This window comes from Rhamphochromis sp. 'chilingali' (genome assembly GCF_963969265.1).
Source record: "Rhamphochromis sp. 'chilingali' genome assembly, chromosome: 2".
NCBI classification, from domain to species: domain Eukaryota; kingdom Metazoa; phylum Chordata; class Actinopteri; order Cichliformes; family Cichlidae; genus Rhamphochromis; species Rhamphochromis sp. 'chilingali'.
In genome coordinates, this window is record NC_137930.1 from 18,095,045 (window position 1) to 18,114,691 (window position 19,647).

At 41.2% G+C, this 19,647-nt stretch overlaps 1 protein-coding gene across 2 annotated transcripts in view; it reads right to left on the reverse strand.

Moving 5' to 3' along the window:
- Positions 1-19,647, reverse strand: part of ntng2b (netrin g2b) — a 75,684-nt gene that overhangs the window by 41,592 nt on the left and 14,445 nt on the right. For both annotated transcript variants that reach the window (XM_080875477.1, XM_080875478.1), the window contains one exon: positions 16,010-16,653. In XM_080875477.1, the coding sequence (XP_080731603.1) occupies positions 16,010-16,653 (644 nt within the window). The remainder of the gene's footprint in view (positions 1-16,009; positions 16,654-19,647) is intronic.

The window sequence follows — 19,647 nt, forward strand, 5'->3', positions numbered from 1 at the left end:
AATGTAAACTGTTGACAGCAGAAAAAACACAGATGCTTTAGATATATTTTCGGAATCAATCCTTCCTTCCCTGCCTTCGATTTTTTTTGGTTTGAACTTTTTGCTTTGTTCTTGGGGTTTTTTTGTAGAAAGGTTTTTAAAAAGAACATCTACTCGAACAAGGGGAAGGCCTCGGGAACTATGTGTTTATGGGCTACCATTCGTTGTAACACACACACACACACCACTTTCTAAATATGTTCACTGTTGAGGGGTCACTGCATGTTTTCGGCACTGGGAAAAAACTGAAGTGAACAGTCCGGCAAAAATTCAAATTCAAAGGAATGACCTTGGTTGTCTTTGCAATCCACACCCTGTGTGAATTTGTACACTGTGTGTTTGTGTGTGTTTCTGCAGTGGAGTGTTTTGGGACGTGTGACCTCCTTGGTGCGTTTGTGGGGTGATTCATTATTTTAGCACAGTTTGCTCTAAATTTTAAAAAAACAAAAAACAAGTGATTATGCACTAGACAGTGGGATAGTTAGACAGGGAGAGATTGCTTGGGAATAGGCCTGCATGTAAATTATTAACACAGCATACAGTAAATAGCTATTGCATGCATCCCTAGCTGGTGCTCGGACCTGAGAGCAGCCCTGCAGTTGGTCAGGTTTGGCCATGTAAAGTACAGCAGTCTAACTCCAGCTCCACTTTGAGGTACCTGCTCTCTGAAGTATGTACTATATGCACAGCATCAAACATCTAAATAAGGGAGCCTTAGCACATCCTGTTCTCCAGTCGGGACCTGCCAGGAGTGACAGAGATATACATTGGAACAATTCAGGTTCCAATGTTTACCATTTTAGCTGGCCTTTCACTCCGCAGAGGTAATTAATATGCTGCTTTTTATTTCCTTTGCTGTTTCCTGTGATACTTTATGTGGTCACAATTTGTAAATGACTTTCTTACTCAGTTAAACACTGAATATATAACTTGCTTTAAGAGTTGGTTCCAGGAGGAGATTGTCTGGTTTCTTAAAATTTGTGGTCTGTAAGAAAATCATTTACGCTGCCAATGTTCAGTTCCCCTCTTTAACATGCAGTTTGCTTTAATGGGCATGTAAGCAATACTCATTATACTGTACATCTATAAACTGTACAGGCTCTTAGTTGTTACCCTGGCAACCCCCTGTAATCGTTTCGGGTTTTTGATTTTGCGTATTAGAAAAAAAAAAGTGTTAGTAAAGCCATGAATATAGCAGACCCTAGACTACATCCATAGCTCCAAAACAGGAGCAGGGTCCCCATGGAGCCTCTACAAGTGGGATGTAGATATCCAGGGGAAGGATATGGAGTAAAGAGCAAGTGAGGAAACAAATTAAATTTGCTGATGCTGGTGTGCTGGTTTTTCTTCTTCTTCTTCGTCTTTTCAAAATTTCATTTAAATTAAACTTTGGCCCTTTTTTTATTAACAAATGAAGAAAATTGTGTGGTGAAGGGAAAAGAAGATAAAATAATAATTGGTTTTGGTTTTTCTTGCTATATTCATGATCATTTCTGGCATTTTTGACACCTTCATGTTTTGCCTGCCTCTGCCCTAAATACATCAGTCATTCACCAGGCATCAAATACTGCCACTTTGTCAAATCTGCCAGCGTCTTGCAGATGTTTTCATAGGCACTGGTATCATGACACACCTTGAAACCTTATAATGGCAACACCGAGATAAATCTATCTCCTAACACATCTGACATCAGATTTAAATGCACTGGTATACGTGAGCTTCCTTTCAGTCATGTAGGGTTAATGTTGTGGACAGAAATGTCTTAACTCAAGCAACAGTCTTTTCCTAAACCTCACAAAGCACCCGAACAAGAGAAAACAAAAGCAGAATCAGAAGTGAACCAAAGTTTTAAAATGCAAAGCTCCCAACAGGAACTGCAGTGTCATGGCTGATGAAGTTGTCACTCCACTGCCACCCCTTACACTGCTTAATTGAATTCAGTTCAGTTCAATTTCTACAACACCAAATCACAAGAGGAGTTGCCTTAAGGCCTTTTATATAATAATAGAGAGGAAACCTCAACAATCAACCAAGGACTTGCTGACGGCGGAAAGGAAAAACTCCCTTTTAACAGAAAGAAACCTCCAGACTCATAGAGAGGCAGACACCTGCCGTGACCAGTTGGGCCAGTGGGTGACGGCACTGATGAAAAGGAAAACCTTGTGTTTTTTAGTGCAGCGCCATGGGACGTGTGACCGAACAGTAAAGCCAGACACACTGAGATGAGAACCATCAACCAACCGTGCTGACTGATCAACCCCTTTAGACAATGAATCAAAATGATAACATTAAAAAAAGCTTAAAATATGTGACATCATTAAAAGTCATTAATAGCATTTGTATTTGAAGCTGCTGAGTAGAATCTTAGATTTTTTGATTCTGCATCAAAAACAATTAGAAAACCTCTCATGCAGCCAGAAACTGTCATTCATTCTTTATGCGCTTTAGTTACAGTTAAACTAATCTCTGTGTTCAGTATAGAGACAGAAATGAGAAAGCCCCACATCGACGTTTTTGCTTGGGCGATCGTGGCTCAAGAGTTGGGAGTTCGCCTTGTAATCGGAAGCTTGCCAGTTCGAGCCCCGGCTTGAACAGTCTCGGTCGTTGTGTCCTTGGGCAAGACACTTCACCCGTTGCCTACTGGTGGTGGTCAGAGGGCCCGGTGGCGCCAGTGTTCGGCAGCCTCGCCTCTGTCAGTGCACCCCAGGGTGGCTGTGGCTACAATGTAGCTTGCCATCACCAGTGTGTGTGAATGGGTGGGTGACTGGTTGTGTAAAGAGCTTTGGGGTCCTTAGGGACTAGTAAAGCGCTATACAAATACAGGCCATTTACTTTCTTTTTTGTTTTGTTTTCTTTGTTTGGTCGTCTCTACATGATTCTGATGAAAAGTTATTGCACTATAAATAACATATGCTGAATGTTATCACCCATGAATAGATGCACCCTCAAAAGTCAGTGACCACTGTGATGGGTGACCCTTATTAATTCGTACACACAAGACATATTTTACTGGCATTTGGCACTTGGCAGGTGGTAATTTAAGAGCCTGCATGCCAGCATTGTAATATTCATGATGCATGATGCAGCATGAATGATGCAGGCTGGCTGACACTGTCGTACTGAGGCAGACATGTCACTGCATCTTAAGCCCTCTTTCACTAAAGAGAGAGTCCAGCCTTTTGCTCCAGCCGGCCCCCGGTTGTCTTGAGCTCACCGTGTGACTGTGCTGGATATTAGAGTGCAGCCTCCCTGCAGAGTCCTTACTGCTGCTGAATGTGTTTTAATGAACACTACAGCAAAGACTAACACCTGGGGAGAGAGGAAATTGGGTGTGAGTTGGAGGGAGGGAGTCGTTATACATCCTCCTTTATTTAAGATATAAACAAGGAAGATGGCCTAATAGATGAAGGGAGGCAGCTGGGTGTGTGTACGTTCGTGGGGAGGCAGGGGGGTGAAAAAGTGATGAAGAAATAGAAACTCCGGGACAATATGCAAGGTTCTTCCTGTTGTGTGGTCCCCCGCAGAGTCCTGAAACCCCCAAGGGCGATATAGATCTTTGCAGGATCTTTAAGTTGTTTTTTAGGCTTTTTAAGCTGTTGCGTATATCACAAAACTCATATGTGGATCTCTTCTCTCTGATGGCATATACCCGCTGTATGAACTTGAAATTTGAACCATGAATGCACTTACAAATCTGTTTTCAGAAATTAGCATTGTGCAAACACATTTGCAAACCTACACCCGCAGGCTTTTACCCGTGTTTAGCCACTCATCTAATTACTTTACTATACATGCTTTCTTTTTGTTAGGTGCATGTCCTTTCATTTAAGCAGAAAAAAAAACTAGTTTGTAAAAAGTCTCCCAAAAGTCACTAAAACTTGAACATGTGCATTCACACCAGACGCAAACATACACGCGCGAATGCAAACAGTTTTTGTATTACAGCGCAATTTGTGTTTCTGTGCGTGCGTGTGTGTGTGCGTATGTGTTAAAGTCTAATTCCGGAGAGACCGTAGAGGGGAGAATGCCTGGGGAAGAGGAGCTGAGCTGGGATCATCCAGAGGACAAGGGTTAATATAATTATCCTGCTAAAACCTTGAGACTGAAAGAACTTCATTAGTCATAGCAAGAGGAGAGCTACCCAAGCCGCAGGCCAGAGGAGATGAGGAGAGAGGAACAGAGGAGGAGAAAGGGGAAATAGGAAAGCAGAGCTTCAAAACCCCACCAGTGCAGTTAGCAAGACAATTAGCACAAAGAGTAAAACTTGGGGGTCCTTGTTAAAAAAAGAAGAAGAAAGGACAGTGTTTAATAGCACTCTAAGCAGTGGCTGAAACTGTGTCGCTTATTCAGTAATTGTTATATTCTGCTTAATAATCTCTCTATAAATGAATTACTGGAGGAAAAAAATGAATTGAATGAAATTACAGTCATATTTAAACTATATACATAATGATGCTCTTTTGAGGCAAATTCTCAGCATAATTTTGCAATAAATGGAATGAACTCTGCTTTAAGGAGGTTTAACATTGACCGACCTTGCAACTCTCCGTGAGTTTGTAGCGCTGAAAGATGCACAGGTGACTTGTTCCTATTATTAATGCAAAAAAAAAAAAAGAAAAGAAACCCCACCCTAAACCCTACTGGCGAAGTTAAGGTTTTGCTAGCCCACTGTATGTAGCCAAATGACAGAAACTGGGTTGTTTATGAACACATAACATAACAGAATGATATATATGGGTGGCGATAATCACCAGAAAACTTTCAATTCAATTTGATATATACAGGCCCAAATCCAAATAGTAGTCTCTAAAGGTGTTTATATTGTAAAGATGCTACAATAATGCAGAGAAAACCCCAACAACCAGACAATTCCCTGTCAGGAAGAATTTGGCAACAGTGGGGAGGAAAAACTCTCTTTTAACAGGAAATAACTTCTAGCAAAACCAGGCTTAGGGAGGGCAGTCATCTGCCACGACCGGTTGGATGTGAGTGGAGGGGGACGGATTATAAGACTCTGTGGAAGAGAGCCAGAAATGAATGCATACACTTCCTACAATCATTATAATAAGATTCTTATTAATAGAGATAATGATTAGAAATAAACCATATCAAGTGCTTTATGAATGCTGTACATTTTTCTAGCCACGCAAAAAAGTGGCATGATTTTTTTTAATGCTTGAAAAATAAGCATGGCTGTCAATTACAACAATTGTCTAATCTATTACTTTAATCTTTTAAAATTTAATCTGTTAAATGTTGCTTTTAAACTTAAGCTGTTATTTACTAGGGGTGCAACGATACACAAAATTCACGGTTCGGTTCGGTTCGGTTCGATACTTTGGTGTCACGGTTCGATATTTTTTCAATACAAAAAAATTGTTCATGCCTTTTTAATTTGTCATTTATTAAAATTATAAAAATATATTTTAACTCAAAAGTACAGTTTTTAAATTTAATGTTGCTGAAATAACAAAGTAATAAAAAAATTAATCTATCTGATCGAGAAATCACTCGTCTTTGGAAAAGAGAGTTTATTACAGAGAAATGGCTCTTTCCAAAATAAAAGCTATACTTTACGCTTCTTCTGGGCTATATTCTCAGCAGCATATTAAACATATCAGGTCCCCATAAGGAGAATCATGTGCTAACGGCTGTCTAAATGACTCGGGTAAAGTTTGTAGCATGCTTGTTGTTTTTGTCTGCTTCCACTTGTCTTTGCACTAGGGTGATGTCGGCGTAAATGTGCAGTCATATTCGTTGTGTTCCCACTAGTGCTGTCAGCGTTAATCTGAAATGACGTTAACGCCACAACACGGCAAATCTCTGTTAACGAGCTACCGCGGATCACCCCGTGCGTGGGGCTGGACAGCCAACATGTTAACGAGCTAACTTCGCTAACACACTAGTTCCCACCAATGTAATTGAGCATTGCATGGCACATCCAACATGCTGTTTTACTTTAGTCCGTGACGCGCTTACCTTCAGGGTCATGCGTCACATGAAAACCAAAATAGTTCCTAACACACATCTGAATGAGGGTGGGGGAGGTTCAATTTGCCATGTTGCAAGGAGAGCTTAACTTCTGTCTCGCTAGCTTGCCCTGCACTCAGTGAATCTGCGTTCGACTACTCCGCCTAGGCTGCACTGTCGAGCTCAGATCTACAGAGCGCTCAACACAGACAGCATTGTCAGAAGGAAAGTTGATCAAATAAATTAAAAATTTTGTATTGTTCGATACATATGCGTACCGAACCGAAAGCACTGTATCAAACGGTTCAATATAGATACGAGTATCGTTGCACCCCTATTATTTACTTATTTATCCGTGGGTACGTAGAGTACAGGTTAGCCCATTTGCCGAGCACGTGAAAGATTCCTTAACTGAGTATGGGAAGACTCCTTGGTACTGTTGCGTCAGGAAGAGAATTTGGTGTAAAACTCTTGGCCAAATCGAGAGAGTAGCTGAAAGAAGCTTGTGTTTATTTGTTACTTTTAGTACAAATTGCATTAATTAACCCTAATACACTATGCAGCATATATAACTTTGTTAATATTCTCTCATTTATTTTTGGAGACTTAATATCAGATTGCTGGTTAGCTGAGAAACACAAAAGTACACAGCCAACTAAACTGACGTTATGATTAATAATTTAGCTTTTTCATAATGTGATAAATGAAAAAAAGGTGTTAATTCTTTATTCTTCGTGTATTTAGCAGCTAATTAAAACTTACAAGGAATATAGGAGAAACTGGTCAGTAAACTGAGCTATTTACTAAACTGTACTCCTTCACTACCATAGCAGGAAGTTGCAGCAAGTTCTTGACCTTGAAAAGCACAGTTGACAGAACAATATCTTGTTATAGAGTTTTTGGCTGGGCTACATCAGCAGATAAAGATGAGTCTTCAGCAGATGACAAAAAAGTCAGAAAAGTGCTGAGAATTATTGAGAAGGCGAAAACTTGCAGACTGCAGTACAGCTGAAAGGTCCGGAGGTAGCGGTTTAGAGCCATTTCAGGTCTATTTCTATACAATGGATTTCCCCAAACCCTGCACTAGACAACCTGTCCAGCATGTGTGTCCCCTCCTTTCAGCCTGTAACAACTGAGACCGGCTCCATCCTCCCCTGGAGCCCTGAACTGAATAAGCAATTAAGAAAATGAATGGATGTTCTCACTTAATCACTTAATGTGATCAACAGTATTGGCCTGACGGTTGTGGAAGGTGTTAATTATCATTAATAGCTGTAACAACTCAATATTTTTCTTATTCTCTAGTCTCTTTTTTTCTGCTGCCTTGTTTTGCTGGTTTGAAAACTTTGAGACTCCACGGCACATGATGGGACGATGCGGCTGTAAGAGCGAAAGTCTCCGACATCAAACGGCGGCTGATCACAGTGTGAGCCGTTGTGTTCCTCGCAGACAAACACACATTGTCTCTCACGTTGAGGCGCCAGTTGACGAGTTGTTTACCTGTCTACATGTTAGTAATGACAGACGCCTTCCAGGAGCGAAGATGCTGTGTGCTTTTGAGCACGCCTGTAATAATGCGATGCTAATTAATGTGGCCGACTGAGAACAAGCCATCTTTCCAAGGACACCCTCCCTCTACCTCATGTTCTCCCACTTACAATTCCCAGCATGCTTTTCAGCTTTAAAGCACGCTTGCGGTATCAAGAGATTCCCCCCTCACCAGATGCTGGGTAGGGTGTGATGCTGGCGCATGGTGGGGAGTATTCTTTATTGTATTTGTGAATTTAAAAGGATGGTTATGGGATGAGTTGGCGAGCGCGGGCGAGGGCGTTTAAGAAGAAAAGAGAAATCAATCGAAGAGGGCGGGGATTAAAGAAAAAAAATTAATCTGTGAAACAAAACAAAAAAAGACGTGGAATAAAGGGAAAACAGGCAAAATCGCTGACTATAACTTTCTTCCCTTTGGAGGGGAAATAAACTGTGATTATCAAATCAGTTACAACCATTGTGTCATAAATCATCGCATATGAGGGGAGCAATGACACATTCCTCATTCCGGTCCCTCAGCTTTCTGCATGCCTTTCTTTTCTGGGGGAGTGCTCATGAATGATTTAAAAAGTGATCCGTTTCGGAGCCTCGGCTGCCTCGGAGGGAGATAACTCGGAGGGGAGGAGTCTGGGCGAAGGAAGGGTGGGCCACGCATGAAGGTTCCCCGAACATACGAGCCACCACCTTTATGTTCTCCTCATCGCACATCAAGCACAGACTGTGTATTTCATTCATGAAGGGTGGTGAAAGGTGGCAGTATTCAAGCACAAAGCAGTTTTCCTCATCAAACAGAATAAATGCGGAAGTTTTCAACTGTAGTTGGGAAATGCGGCGAGTATGTGGCGAGACTGTGACACTATGCGAGACTATGATGTGCACCGCGGCGGTGGCTGTGTGTGAACTGGAGAATAATATTTACAGAGCATCGCACCTCGCATCATTCATCACAGAATCACACACCCCAGCTAGTCCCATGAAACTAGGAGTTAATCCATCATCTGCCTCCCTCTTTTCTCCCTCTCCCCTCTCCCCCACCTGATCCAGGCTTATACCTCCCATCCTCTCACCTTCACTCTTGCAAAGGACACGAAAGGAAACTTTGGTGTGATTCAAAAATAGCGTGACAGTCTCCAAAGTCAAAGTCACCCTTGGAAGATAATCAAGACATGAAAAAGACCGGAGGCTCCAAAAAAGAGAGAGCAGAGCAGAGGCATCTGCTCTCCGGTGAGGGAAACGGACACACGCCGAGGCCTCCGAGATCTCCCGCTACCTGCCCCGTCATCCTCATTCATGTTTCTACTACAACGATAGAGCTTTGTAACAATTGGATTAAGCACTGAGAGCCTTTCGGGGTCTAATTAGTCCTTCCTGTAGGATGGAGTGCAACTGCAGGGTTACTTAATCAGGGTTACTTAAGGATCGTGACTTCCAGGTTTTAATGAGTTACAACTTCTTAGCATTGTAATTCACGTCACTGTCAGAGCTGCTAAAAAAAGCAACAATAAAGGATTAAATTAAAACAACTTTTCTTTGAAGCAGTCCTCCATAAAATGCAATTTTATTTAAAAAAACAACAACATAAAAACAACATTTAAACTTTAGATCAATAAAAGGAGCTGCAGTCTGTTGTATTCAAAGGTACCAAAGAGAAATTAAAGTGGGGCATTAAAGTGACAGATTAACTGATTTTAAGGTTTAATGGATGGAGAAGTGCTCTTTATTGTTAATTAATTTTTTTGTTCATTCTGCAACCCCTCAGATATTATACAATCCTCCGAGGAAAGGGAGCCCAGATAGGAGCCTCTGCTCCAGACAGCGCGGACTCGTTCACAATGTGTGTTGCCCATGTCGTGTTTCGTTTTGGGTTTTGCGGTGTTATTTAATTAGATTCGATTAAAACGTCTTCATAAAGAATCTAAAGATTTGGCACCAGAAATGTCCCCCCTTCACGTCACTGACTGATGGCATTAACACACTAGCTGCCTGTGGATATCCCATCAGTACAATGGAAATCTGTCAGTGCAAAGTGTAAACACACACACACTGATTTTGAATGTTGGACTCTGGTAGAATCAGCACGTTTCCTCGTAGGTGATGAATAGCGTACCTAACGAGGTGCAATAAAATAATTTACATTAAAAAACTAACGTTCCTAAAAAAAAGTCTTTAAATTTCCTCTATTTTTTTTCTCAAAGTTGAAACACATCTCATTATAGATAATATTCACGACTACAGCATTTTACTTAACAGAAGTAAAGCCATTTGTTGGAGAATTACAAAGGACTTCTGCTGCAACGGCTGTTTTGATAAAACCACAAAAGAAGAAGATGTACGAGTACATGAAAGAATTCACACAAAACTCCTTTTACTGCTCTTTCCCTCTGCAACATGTTAACAAACACCAGGAAAGTTTTCTGTGCCAGCTTGTTCCAGTCTGTGAGGAGATGGAGAGCTTAAACCTCTCAGCACATTAGCTGTCAGCATGGGGCCGGCACTGAGACAAACACAAACACACGACGGATAAATGAGTCGAGCAGACATGAAACGGCATGACCGTGTAAAAACACTCTGAATATCATTAGCATTCATGTGCCTTGTTTCCTGCCTGGTCAGCTCTTAACTCATTTTCACTATTGGAGAATAATTAGTTGTTGGTAAAAGATGGGCCTTTCAGACAAGACTGGGCCTACCAGCTGTAATTAGTGTTTAAAGCCCAGAGAACGTTCTTTGTGTTCCTCTGCCTGCAGATGTATTTTCAGTGGTATTGATATTAATACTCTTTACATATTTTAGCTGCCCAAGGGCCTCCTTATTTGAGATAAAAGGCTGTTAACATATTGCTAATTATTAAACAATTAGTAGTTGACAGTATTTGACAAAATGATGTTTCAAACTTTGTTTGGCCTTTGTCTAGTTGATTACTCTTTTGTGTTAAAATGAATATAATAAATAATAATGAACACGCAGTCTCTGCAATCGCCACCAGGGGGCAACTTCTCTGGTTGCAGAAACAAGTTTGTCTATGAAGAAATTACACCTCTACTCCCTTGATTTATTAGTTCAATAAACATTTCCCAGATTACTTTTTGGTCCCAACTGCAAGTTTATTGCAATTCTTTTTTTTTTTTTTTAATAATATGATGTTTATTTGTAAATAATGACCAGTAACACAGGGTAAGCATGAACACATAGCTGCCTTGTGGCTGTGGACTCACTAAACTGTATAAGTGTGGAGCTTCCCTTTGTTTCCCAGGTGGATTTACCTCTCACTGAGACCCACTATCTGACTAGGTGATGTCATGGTGGCTAAGGTCATCTTTTGGATACAGTCTATGACTGTGACACGTCTCCCCTCACCATTTGTTCTGTAGTTTGCAGAAGCCTATAGATTTTAAAAAAATACCGATTGAATAAAAATGATAGAGGTGTCAGTGATGGGTTTATTTTACAAACATTGATACAAATTATGTGCACACAAATATTTAAAATCTGAATTTATATCCCCAGCTGCATACCAGGATCATTAATGTTTTCTAGAAACATAATCAGTGCTGTAATGTACCTGCGCAAATCGCACCCATTACTCAGCTCACTGACAATGAGAAGTAAGAGACACTCAGACTACTTGGCTTCTCTTAAATGTCATCTTCTTCCATAAGCCAATCAAATCAAATTGAGAAGTTAGGCAGAAGCGAACTCGACGCTGCAGCGATTATGAGCGAGGGGAGAGAAACGCTGCAGACTCCTCATCCTGCTCCATCTCCTCCTCTCTGTCTTGGCCCCTAATCCACTTAGTTGCCTCTTTCCTGAGCTTAGAGCCTTTCCCTTATTCCATTATAAAGACCCACTGTACGACCTGCTGCTTATTTCATTAAAAAGGCCCTATCCATGACCCTATGTCTAATCCATAATGTAGACTACGGGCCAGGCACGGCCTGCTATAGTCCACGCCACGTTCCAGCTGACAGATGGAACACCAGGAACAGGGATGGAGAGAAGGAGGCCCAATGAATGAGGGAGAATTTGAGAGCTCCGCTTATGAGTGAAGCTTCCCGGTGAATGTGATTTCAATGATGTAAATGATGATAGAGCTGAGGCTGTGCTACTCTGCCTTTGATGGTTGGAGATGGCTTTCACATGGCCCATCAATGATATGGAAATGGCCAGATCTGGGGTTTGAATATAGCCTGCAAAATGAACATACAGCCCAGGGCTTTTAAAACCCCAAACACCTTGGCTTAGAGTTTCAATTGTAGTCAGTACTTTTGCTCATTACAGTTAACCTTGGGAGAACTTTGCAACACAAAGTGAGTGACGCTGAATCCTATGATAATATTCTATCAACCCGATCCAATTTAACTTTCCCCACGCTGCCTCTGTTTGACCTTCTCTCCACTCTGCCCACTTCAAAACCCCCCGCCCCACCTCTGGCTGTCCTCTACCCCAGACGCCCTCTCGCCGCTCGCCTGAGATCCAGTTTGCTGAGTGTTTTCATCGCGTCCACAAATCTAAATTTACAACCTCACTCTCATCAAATCCAACTTGCCTGCGTTTGCACTTAATGGCCTATCAGGTTACCTATTTATTGATAAAGCAGCAACATTTGCCCCCATCCTCCCCCAAGTACCTGACTTCCCGCATACCTGTGCCAGCTTTTTAGAGCCTGACCAGTCACTCTGACAATGCAGCGTCAGATAAAAGTGAAACGCTTTCCACAGAGGTAACATCTTACACCGTTTGATGGGAAAACAGCTTGCTCTGCTGTCTCTGTCCGCGGTCAGTTTGGGTTTTTAAAAAGAGTTAACCAATAATAATTACTTTTAACTGGGTTCAGTCAGAGAGCCACAGCTAGAGGCCCGGGGACATACAATACGGTCAGGAAGTGACTACAAGCCTCTCTCCATCGATAACACCAGCATATCTCATTACTGCTGCGACCTGTGGTACACTGCCACTCGGGCTTGATCATATAAAACCCATTTCAGCGCGCTGTCCCTGGCGGAGCTCCAGCAGAGTGGAATATTCATTATTCAAATTTTAAGCATTGGAAATCCTAATATGTTACTAAGGCCAGATGAGATGAGATGGAATGGCTTAGCCTTTTGTCCAGGGAACATTGACTAATCGTCTCGCTCCCCTAAAATCAATTTCCCAGCCGTAAGCATCAGACACTCCTGATTGTACTGTACTGTTGAGGACCCCCCACCACTATCACCTAATACTCCTCCTGGCTGCCCAGAATAACTTATTGATTACTGATTATGTTACGGGAGGTGTGGGTGGCCAGGGCGGAAGACGGACTGGCCTCAGTCATCTCCACAGAGCTAAATTTGGCTCCTCTGTCACCAGATCCAACACACGCTGACACTATCACCAGCTGCCACTGGCCAGGCTCTGAGGATGAGGAGAGAAGTTAAGAGACGTACACAAAGAGAAATTTCCCCCGAGCTAACAGTGTAAGTGTAGCTATTTCAAGCAGAGTGGCACAGCGGGGATTTCATGTGTGATGATGAATTCTTAGATGCTGCGCGCTTGTAGGCCACTAAATAAAGCGTTTGCTCGAATATATCAAAGCCAGAAATGGTTGATTGTTACATTTTCGGAGTTTGGTTGCGGCTCTGGTTTGGCGAGGGACTGTTGCAGCCAGGGGTCGATCCCTTGCTCTCTCTGATGCTATGCTGAGCCTGAAAAGTGGCTGTGATCAATACCTGCAGGCCCTTTCACCACTGCCAGAGGGCTGTTTGTGTTTGTGTGCGTGTGCTGTGTCAGCATCCACTCAGGACTTTATCAGACATCCCACCCCCCACCCCCATACCTTGACTCAACACACACACGCACAAACACACAAACACGCACACACAAAGGCCCCATCGGTCAACGCCTCACTCAAACAGTAGCTCATTTTCACTTTCCCCATCTCACTCTCAACCCCTGTCTGCTTCTCTCTCTCTCTCTCTCTCTCTCTCACACACACACACACACACACACACACACACACACACACACACACACACACACACACACACACACACACGCACAAATTATGCCTTCTTCTTCTGAGTCCATGCCATCCCAACAAGGATGTTAAATACCATTCAAATGTCAGCCTGCTGTATTGATTGGAATAATAATTCTGGAAGAATTCTGAAAGGCAGGAAAGATGGCTTGTTGATGCTAAGCAGCAGCATGACGGCCCGGGCATCATTCACTGTCACAAAGTTGCCATGTAAGGGTTCCCGGCTCCTCTGGCAGAATGTGGATGGCGGTTTACGTTCGACCACCGAGGCCACGTGTTTCTGTCATTAATCATTGTCTTCACAGGCCAGTGACAGCCAGACCAGGACTCAGGCTGAGAGAGAGTATGTGTGGAGGTGTGGGGGTTGGTGGGGGGGTGTCATTTGAAATGCCCTCAGATCACAGTAGCTGTGTGTGAAAGTGTGTGGCTGAATGTCAGAACAGAGGGTACATTCACTGGCAGGTGAACATACCTTATCTGTCATGTCTGAGTGCAGGAAAAGTAATACTGAACTACAAGCATAAATATGATCAGTTCCATATTGGATCTGGTCTGCGAAGATTCACTAATCTCATATTAAACAGTGTACGCATGTAAAATTAACACTTTCACTTTTATAGCTGGTGCTGGATGTTGCATTCTGTGGCTGCAGTGCCAGTTAATTCTGTATCAGCTACCCTGAAAAACTGGTCTATCGGTCCAAGCGGCTTCTCTCCAAGCCGTTGACTGTACTCTGCCAAATAGTGTGAGTACAGAGAAACATCCCACTATATCGTCAACGACTGCAAGCGTACAGTGTTTTTTTTTTTAAGTTAAACAGAGTGCTGACTGTTCTGCAGAGAAATGGTCTAGTTGATCGTTACTGTGATGCATACAGAAGGCTCCAGTTAAAATTTTCATACATAAGATCAATATTTTGAACTAATTAACCTCGCCGCTCTGAATCAAGACCTTCATTATTTTGGTCGAGTTGTGTGAATGTAATGTCAATGTGTCCGAACAATCAATGTCAAAAAATACGCCTCTCACTTAAAAAATTTCAAATTTCCACTGAAATTAATAAAAACAAAACATTTTCACTAACAACGAAACTCAAACACGGAAATCATTCTCAAAGCTAAAAAACTAAAACTAAACCGACGAACCTTTAACTTTCATACTTTGTGGCTGAATTGCTGGGGTTCCTAAACATGTTAACTTTGCAATAATACCACCCACTCTTGATTGTTGAACACCTAGAAAGAAATTTCACAAACTTATTTGCAGCAATGGTGAGTTCCTATTACACTATGGCGCTTGAATTCACGGCGCTCTTTAGAACAACTCATTCTTTCACAAATGCTTGTAAAGACAAAATGCATGGCTAAGTGCTTCATTTCGTACACCTATAGCAACTGGACTGAAAACATCCAAAGTTTACAGACAACATACAGCTTATAAAGCAACAATTAATTACTAAAAAAATCAAGCAAATACAATAACATTCCCAGCAAGAATCATTTCTAGCTTCTTGTACCAAAATAAAATTATGTAACATCATTCAACTTCATTGAATAAGTTTATATTTCTAGTTTTAGTTACTTAAAAAATACAAAGCTACATTCAAGAATTGATAAAAGATTCAGTGGCATTTGGACCCTTACCAAGTTATATGAAATGGAAAACTGTTACTGATGTAATTGAACTGTTGTGGTTTTGCTTTGGTATTTAATATTTCGATTGGAGACTATGTAAGTCATTGTTAAAATGGTTTTCAATTAAAACAAAGTTTAATATTATTTAAATTATGATATCAATATTTTGCAGCTTACCTTTAGTCATTGCTAGCTACTTCTAGCTACTTCTAGGAAGTAGCTAGAAGTAGCTAGCATACATAAAACATGTCTTCCCTGATGGGTTTGTTTGTTGCTGGCTGTTGAACACAGGATTTTGAACACATTTCTCATTAGCAGCTGGAGGTTGTCAGGTGTTTGCTGACTGGTCTAGGCCTTTAATGTGTTTTACAGAAATTTAGCAGCTGAGCATCTTTGAGATTTCTGCTCCTATCCTCAAACATTTATTTGTGCCCTTGACAAAACCCTTTAACCCTTGTTAAGCTATTCTTATTAAGAGTAATGTTTGATTTTAAAAAGGATGCTGGTATTTTATCAAGATATTATAACTGGATAAACCGAATAAAATGGCTCCCATTTTATAAATATATAAATCTGTCTGAGTTTTAATACTTTGCAAATGTTCCTCTTAGTGAACTTCAGTTTAACACATATGTTTTTAATAGTTTTATTTATTTATTTATTTATTTTTTTTGTCCTGTACGGAGTTCTTAATAGTTTCATGTTTTGTATTCTTCTCACCAAAGAATTTCTTATGTTCATAATCAGATTTACATTCAAAGGTGTGAATTTGTATCAAGATGTAGTCAAAAGTGGCTCTCACCTGGCAGGTACCTCGATGTTGGAGATGGCGTAGAAGTACTTGAGTAGGTTGTCTCTCTGGACATAGGTACCTCCGAGGGCAGGCCTGAGCAGCCTCAACCTAAGGTTGGTGAAGGTGAAGAAGTCCTTCAGTCCCTTCATACTTTCCATTCGGGCGTACAGGTTGTCCATGTTCTGTAGCCGAGGTCCAGCAAACACAGCAAATCGTGCCCGCACCTCAAACTTCACATTCTTTTCAGCCTTGGAGCCAACCCAGCGCGAGTACTGCTCAGTGCAGATGACCCGTGTGATGTTAGCAGGTGAGAGATCGCGCACTTGTTTGGGTGGCATGTTGAATGCATCCAGACAGTCGTCGGCATAGAACTGGTAGGGCTGCCAGGAGCGTCCGTGGTCCATGGACTTATCCAGAGCCATGATCGTAGGGCGGCCATATTCAAAGGAGATCTGGATATCGTCTGTGAGCTCCAGACTCTTGTTCCAGGACATGGTGACGTTGGCCAGCAGGGGCAGTGGGTGGTTTCGCCATGTTACTGTCTGCCAGTAGGTAAGTAGGCCGTTGCGCTCATTGTCCTGCATCAGCTGAGGAGGGTGGGCAAGGTCTGGATTTAAGGCATCGCACTCGTCACTACATAGGTATGGGTTCTCCTAAAAGAGAGATAAAGACAGACAGAAAGGATTTCATTCGGGGTTCGGGAATGACTCTAACAAGAGGAACAGTAATGAATACTTGATAATACAGTGCATATTCCCGAAAATTGCATTTTTATTAGATTACTGCAAATTCACATTGACACTGGGGCCCTTTGAGTCCCTTGGGCAGTTGTCTGCTTTTCTCTTCTGGTCATCCAGCCCTAAATAGGCTCAGCAAATTCTCAATTGACAAGACAACAAAATGTCTTTGCTTTAAAAATGGATTTGTGGTCCCTGCAGTAGCTGCAGCCATCATTACTGCAACGGAAAATTATGTTAAGCTACGGATTTACAAATTCTATTCACAATCATCAGGATGTTCCTTTGTTCCCAGTACAAATGCTGATTCAAAAGATATTTATTTATTCCCACAATATCCACAGCTCAACACCAAAATCTTCCATATTATCCTCCCAAAAAAGACAAAAAGAGACGTGTATGGAGGGCCTTTCCAATGCACCAAGGGACAGAGAGCTTAAAAGTAAACTTGCCAAACAACACAACAGGAAGTGTGAAGGTCAAGAGGATCGTGCATCATCACTGTCTTTGCATAGACAGCAGAGTGCTGCTGCACTTTTAACTCCAGAGAATTGATCCTCCTCTTCTAGTGATGCCAAGACTTTCAAGTTGCTGCCCCTCTACACAACTAAAAGTCAACAGGATTAGTCACGCTGCTCACAGAGAGCTACAAGCCTCTTTACACCTGCAACGAGAAATGCTTCTGTAAGAATATCTCATGCATCTCATCTTCCCTTGATACCAGTAAGACAAATTCATCTTCCACTTGTTTAGGCTTGCAAATTCTGAAACAACCCCCCAAAAAACAAAACATAATGAAAAAAACTCCAACAAAAAACATCAGGTCCATTACTACTTTATATACGTGATACAGCACGGCTTTCTCAGCATTGACAAATGTAATCTTTGGCTGGATTATGTTTGGGATCAGGGTTGAGTGAATGAAGTGCTATATTTAGTGTATGTACTGCAGCACAGTCACAGAGAGGAGGGTAAAGGGTGGGCTGCAGCTCCTGACAAGTGATTCCCATCTCTATGTAGATTTAGGCGACAAGGCTGTGCCTTCAGTTCATTTTGTATCAAGACATTTTATATATTAAACCAGACCACAGTCCTTTCCTAGCCCAATTTCTGACTGTCTACACATAACTATAAAATATATCAGTGCTATAGTCATTACACCAATGTTCTGCATGATCTGATATTCCAGCGAAAAGCAAATAAAATAGCTTGGCTTTAATCATTTTAGTAACTTGCCAAATATGTTAATTAACAAAAAACATGGTGTGATAAATGTAATTTCTAGGAGCCTAAGTTAGCATCAACTAACATTAAGAGTTGTCGCAACTCCACCAACTTTTCAAATAAGTTTTATACATCTTTAATTCCACAGATGCTGGCTCGTCATATTAAAACCACTGCAGAGGTTTCAGTGAAACTGATGCAGCTGACTGTTTTAAGCCAGTTGTCTGACATCCCCATCACCACCCAAGTAAAAATATTTACATAAGGAAATCCCACAGATCCGCAGCCATCTCTCTTGGTGCTTAATTTGCAAAGCTCAGCTCTCGTGCTGTTTGGATTGTTTTACATTCAGAAGGCTAACCATGCCCCCAAGATGCACTAATTAGACTGTTAGAGTTATGATTTTCTACAATATTTAGCTGAAGTCACTAATTGCATCAAATACAAATATCTTTGTATTATTTGACCAAGCATTCACTCTATTGCCCTCATATACTGTCTTCTTTCATTACACATCACTTCACATTTAAAATTCAACATGTCACAAACAATACATGTCAGTATATTGTATTTATATATTGAATGTGTGTTTAAATTTATGTCAGTATATTTATTTGTTATTTAAGTTTTTATGTACCTTGTGAAAAAGGATTCCCATAACAGCGTTATGTTTGCATAATTACAATAATGAATCTTCAGCTGTGTTTTCATCCTCCTCTCTGGTTTTCTCCACTCGTAGTAACTGATTGCAGTTCTACAGCTGATGTCATCCTTATTCTTTTATTTATTCGAAATCTGGCTGTCGTTCTGTGTTTTACCGCTGCGTGCTTAACAAGCTCTTGATGGACTAGAGAGTATAAATATCCCTCTTTTTCTTCCACCTCTACCGTCCCTGCTTCTCCGCTGCTTCCTCCCCTTTCTTCTTCTCTTTTTTCATCCTCCCATATTATTTTTACTTTTAGCGTTTGTGCTGTTTCTAATTGTAGTGTTTGACCTTTAGTCGTTTTTAGGTGAAAATGGGGCCAATGAGAGAAGTTGTTGACAAAATGACCTCAGGGACCCAGAGGCAAAATATGGATTGAAATTAATAGAGTTGATCCACAGGGAGGCTTGAAAGACAACCTATAACCTTTTTAAAATTAATTTTGTATTTAGCCAGGACAGCCAAGCCAAAACAGAAGTGACATGTTATCTTTTATTTGTACCAGTTAGAGTCCAGCTGTGAGGTGATAAAGCTGTGGATTTATGTTTCCATATCCTTTAGAGCCTAAACCAGCTCTAATTAAGTGATGCTTCTCAATTAGTGAAAGCTGAGTTTGCTGATTTGATTAATAAAGGAACTTTCCATAGAAACACCAAGATTTTCAACCAGGAGCACCAGGTGTGTTTGTTAAGATATTTGTGGAGTTTGATGGACCAAACTCAATAGTTTTGGTTTTGGTATCATTTAGTTGAAGGAGGGTCCACAATTTGAGACAAAGACTTTTTTCACTGAGAAGATATTTTCAAGTGTGGCAAGTAGATAAAGTTCAGTATCATCCAGGTATAAGGGAATATTGTGTTTCTGAAAGCTAGAGCATGTATACTGAGAAGAGAAGAGGACCTGATATGGGTCCCTGGGGGTTGTTGCGTTTAGTGGAAGGTGGGGAAGAAGAACAGTTTCCTACTTGGACCTGTAACATCACA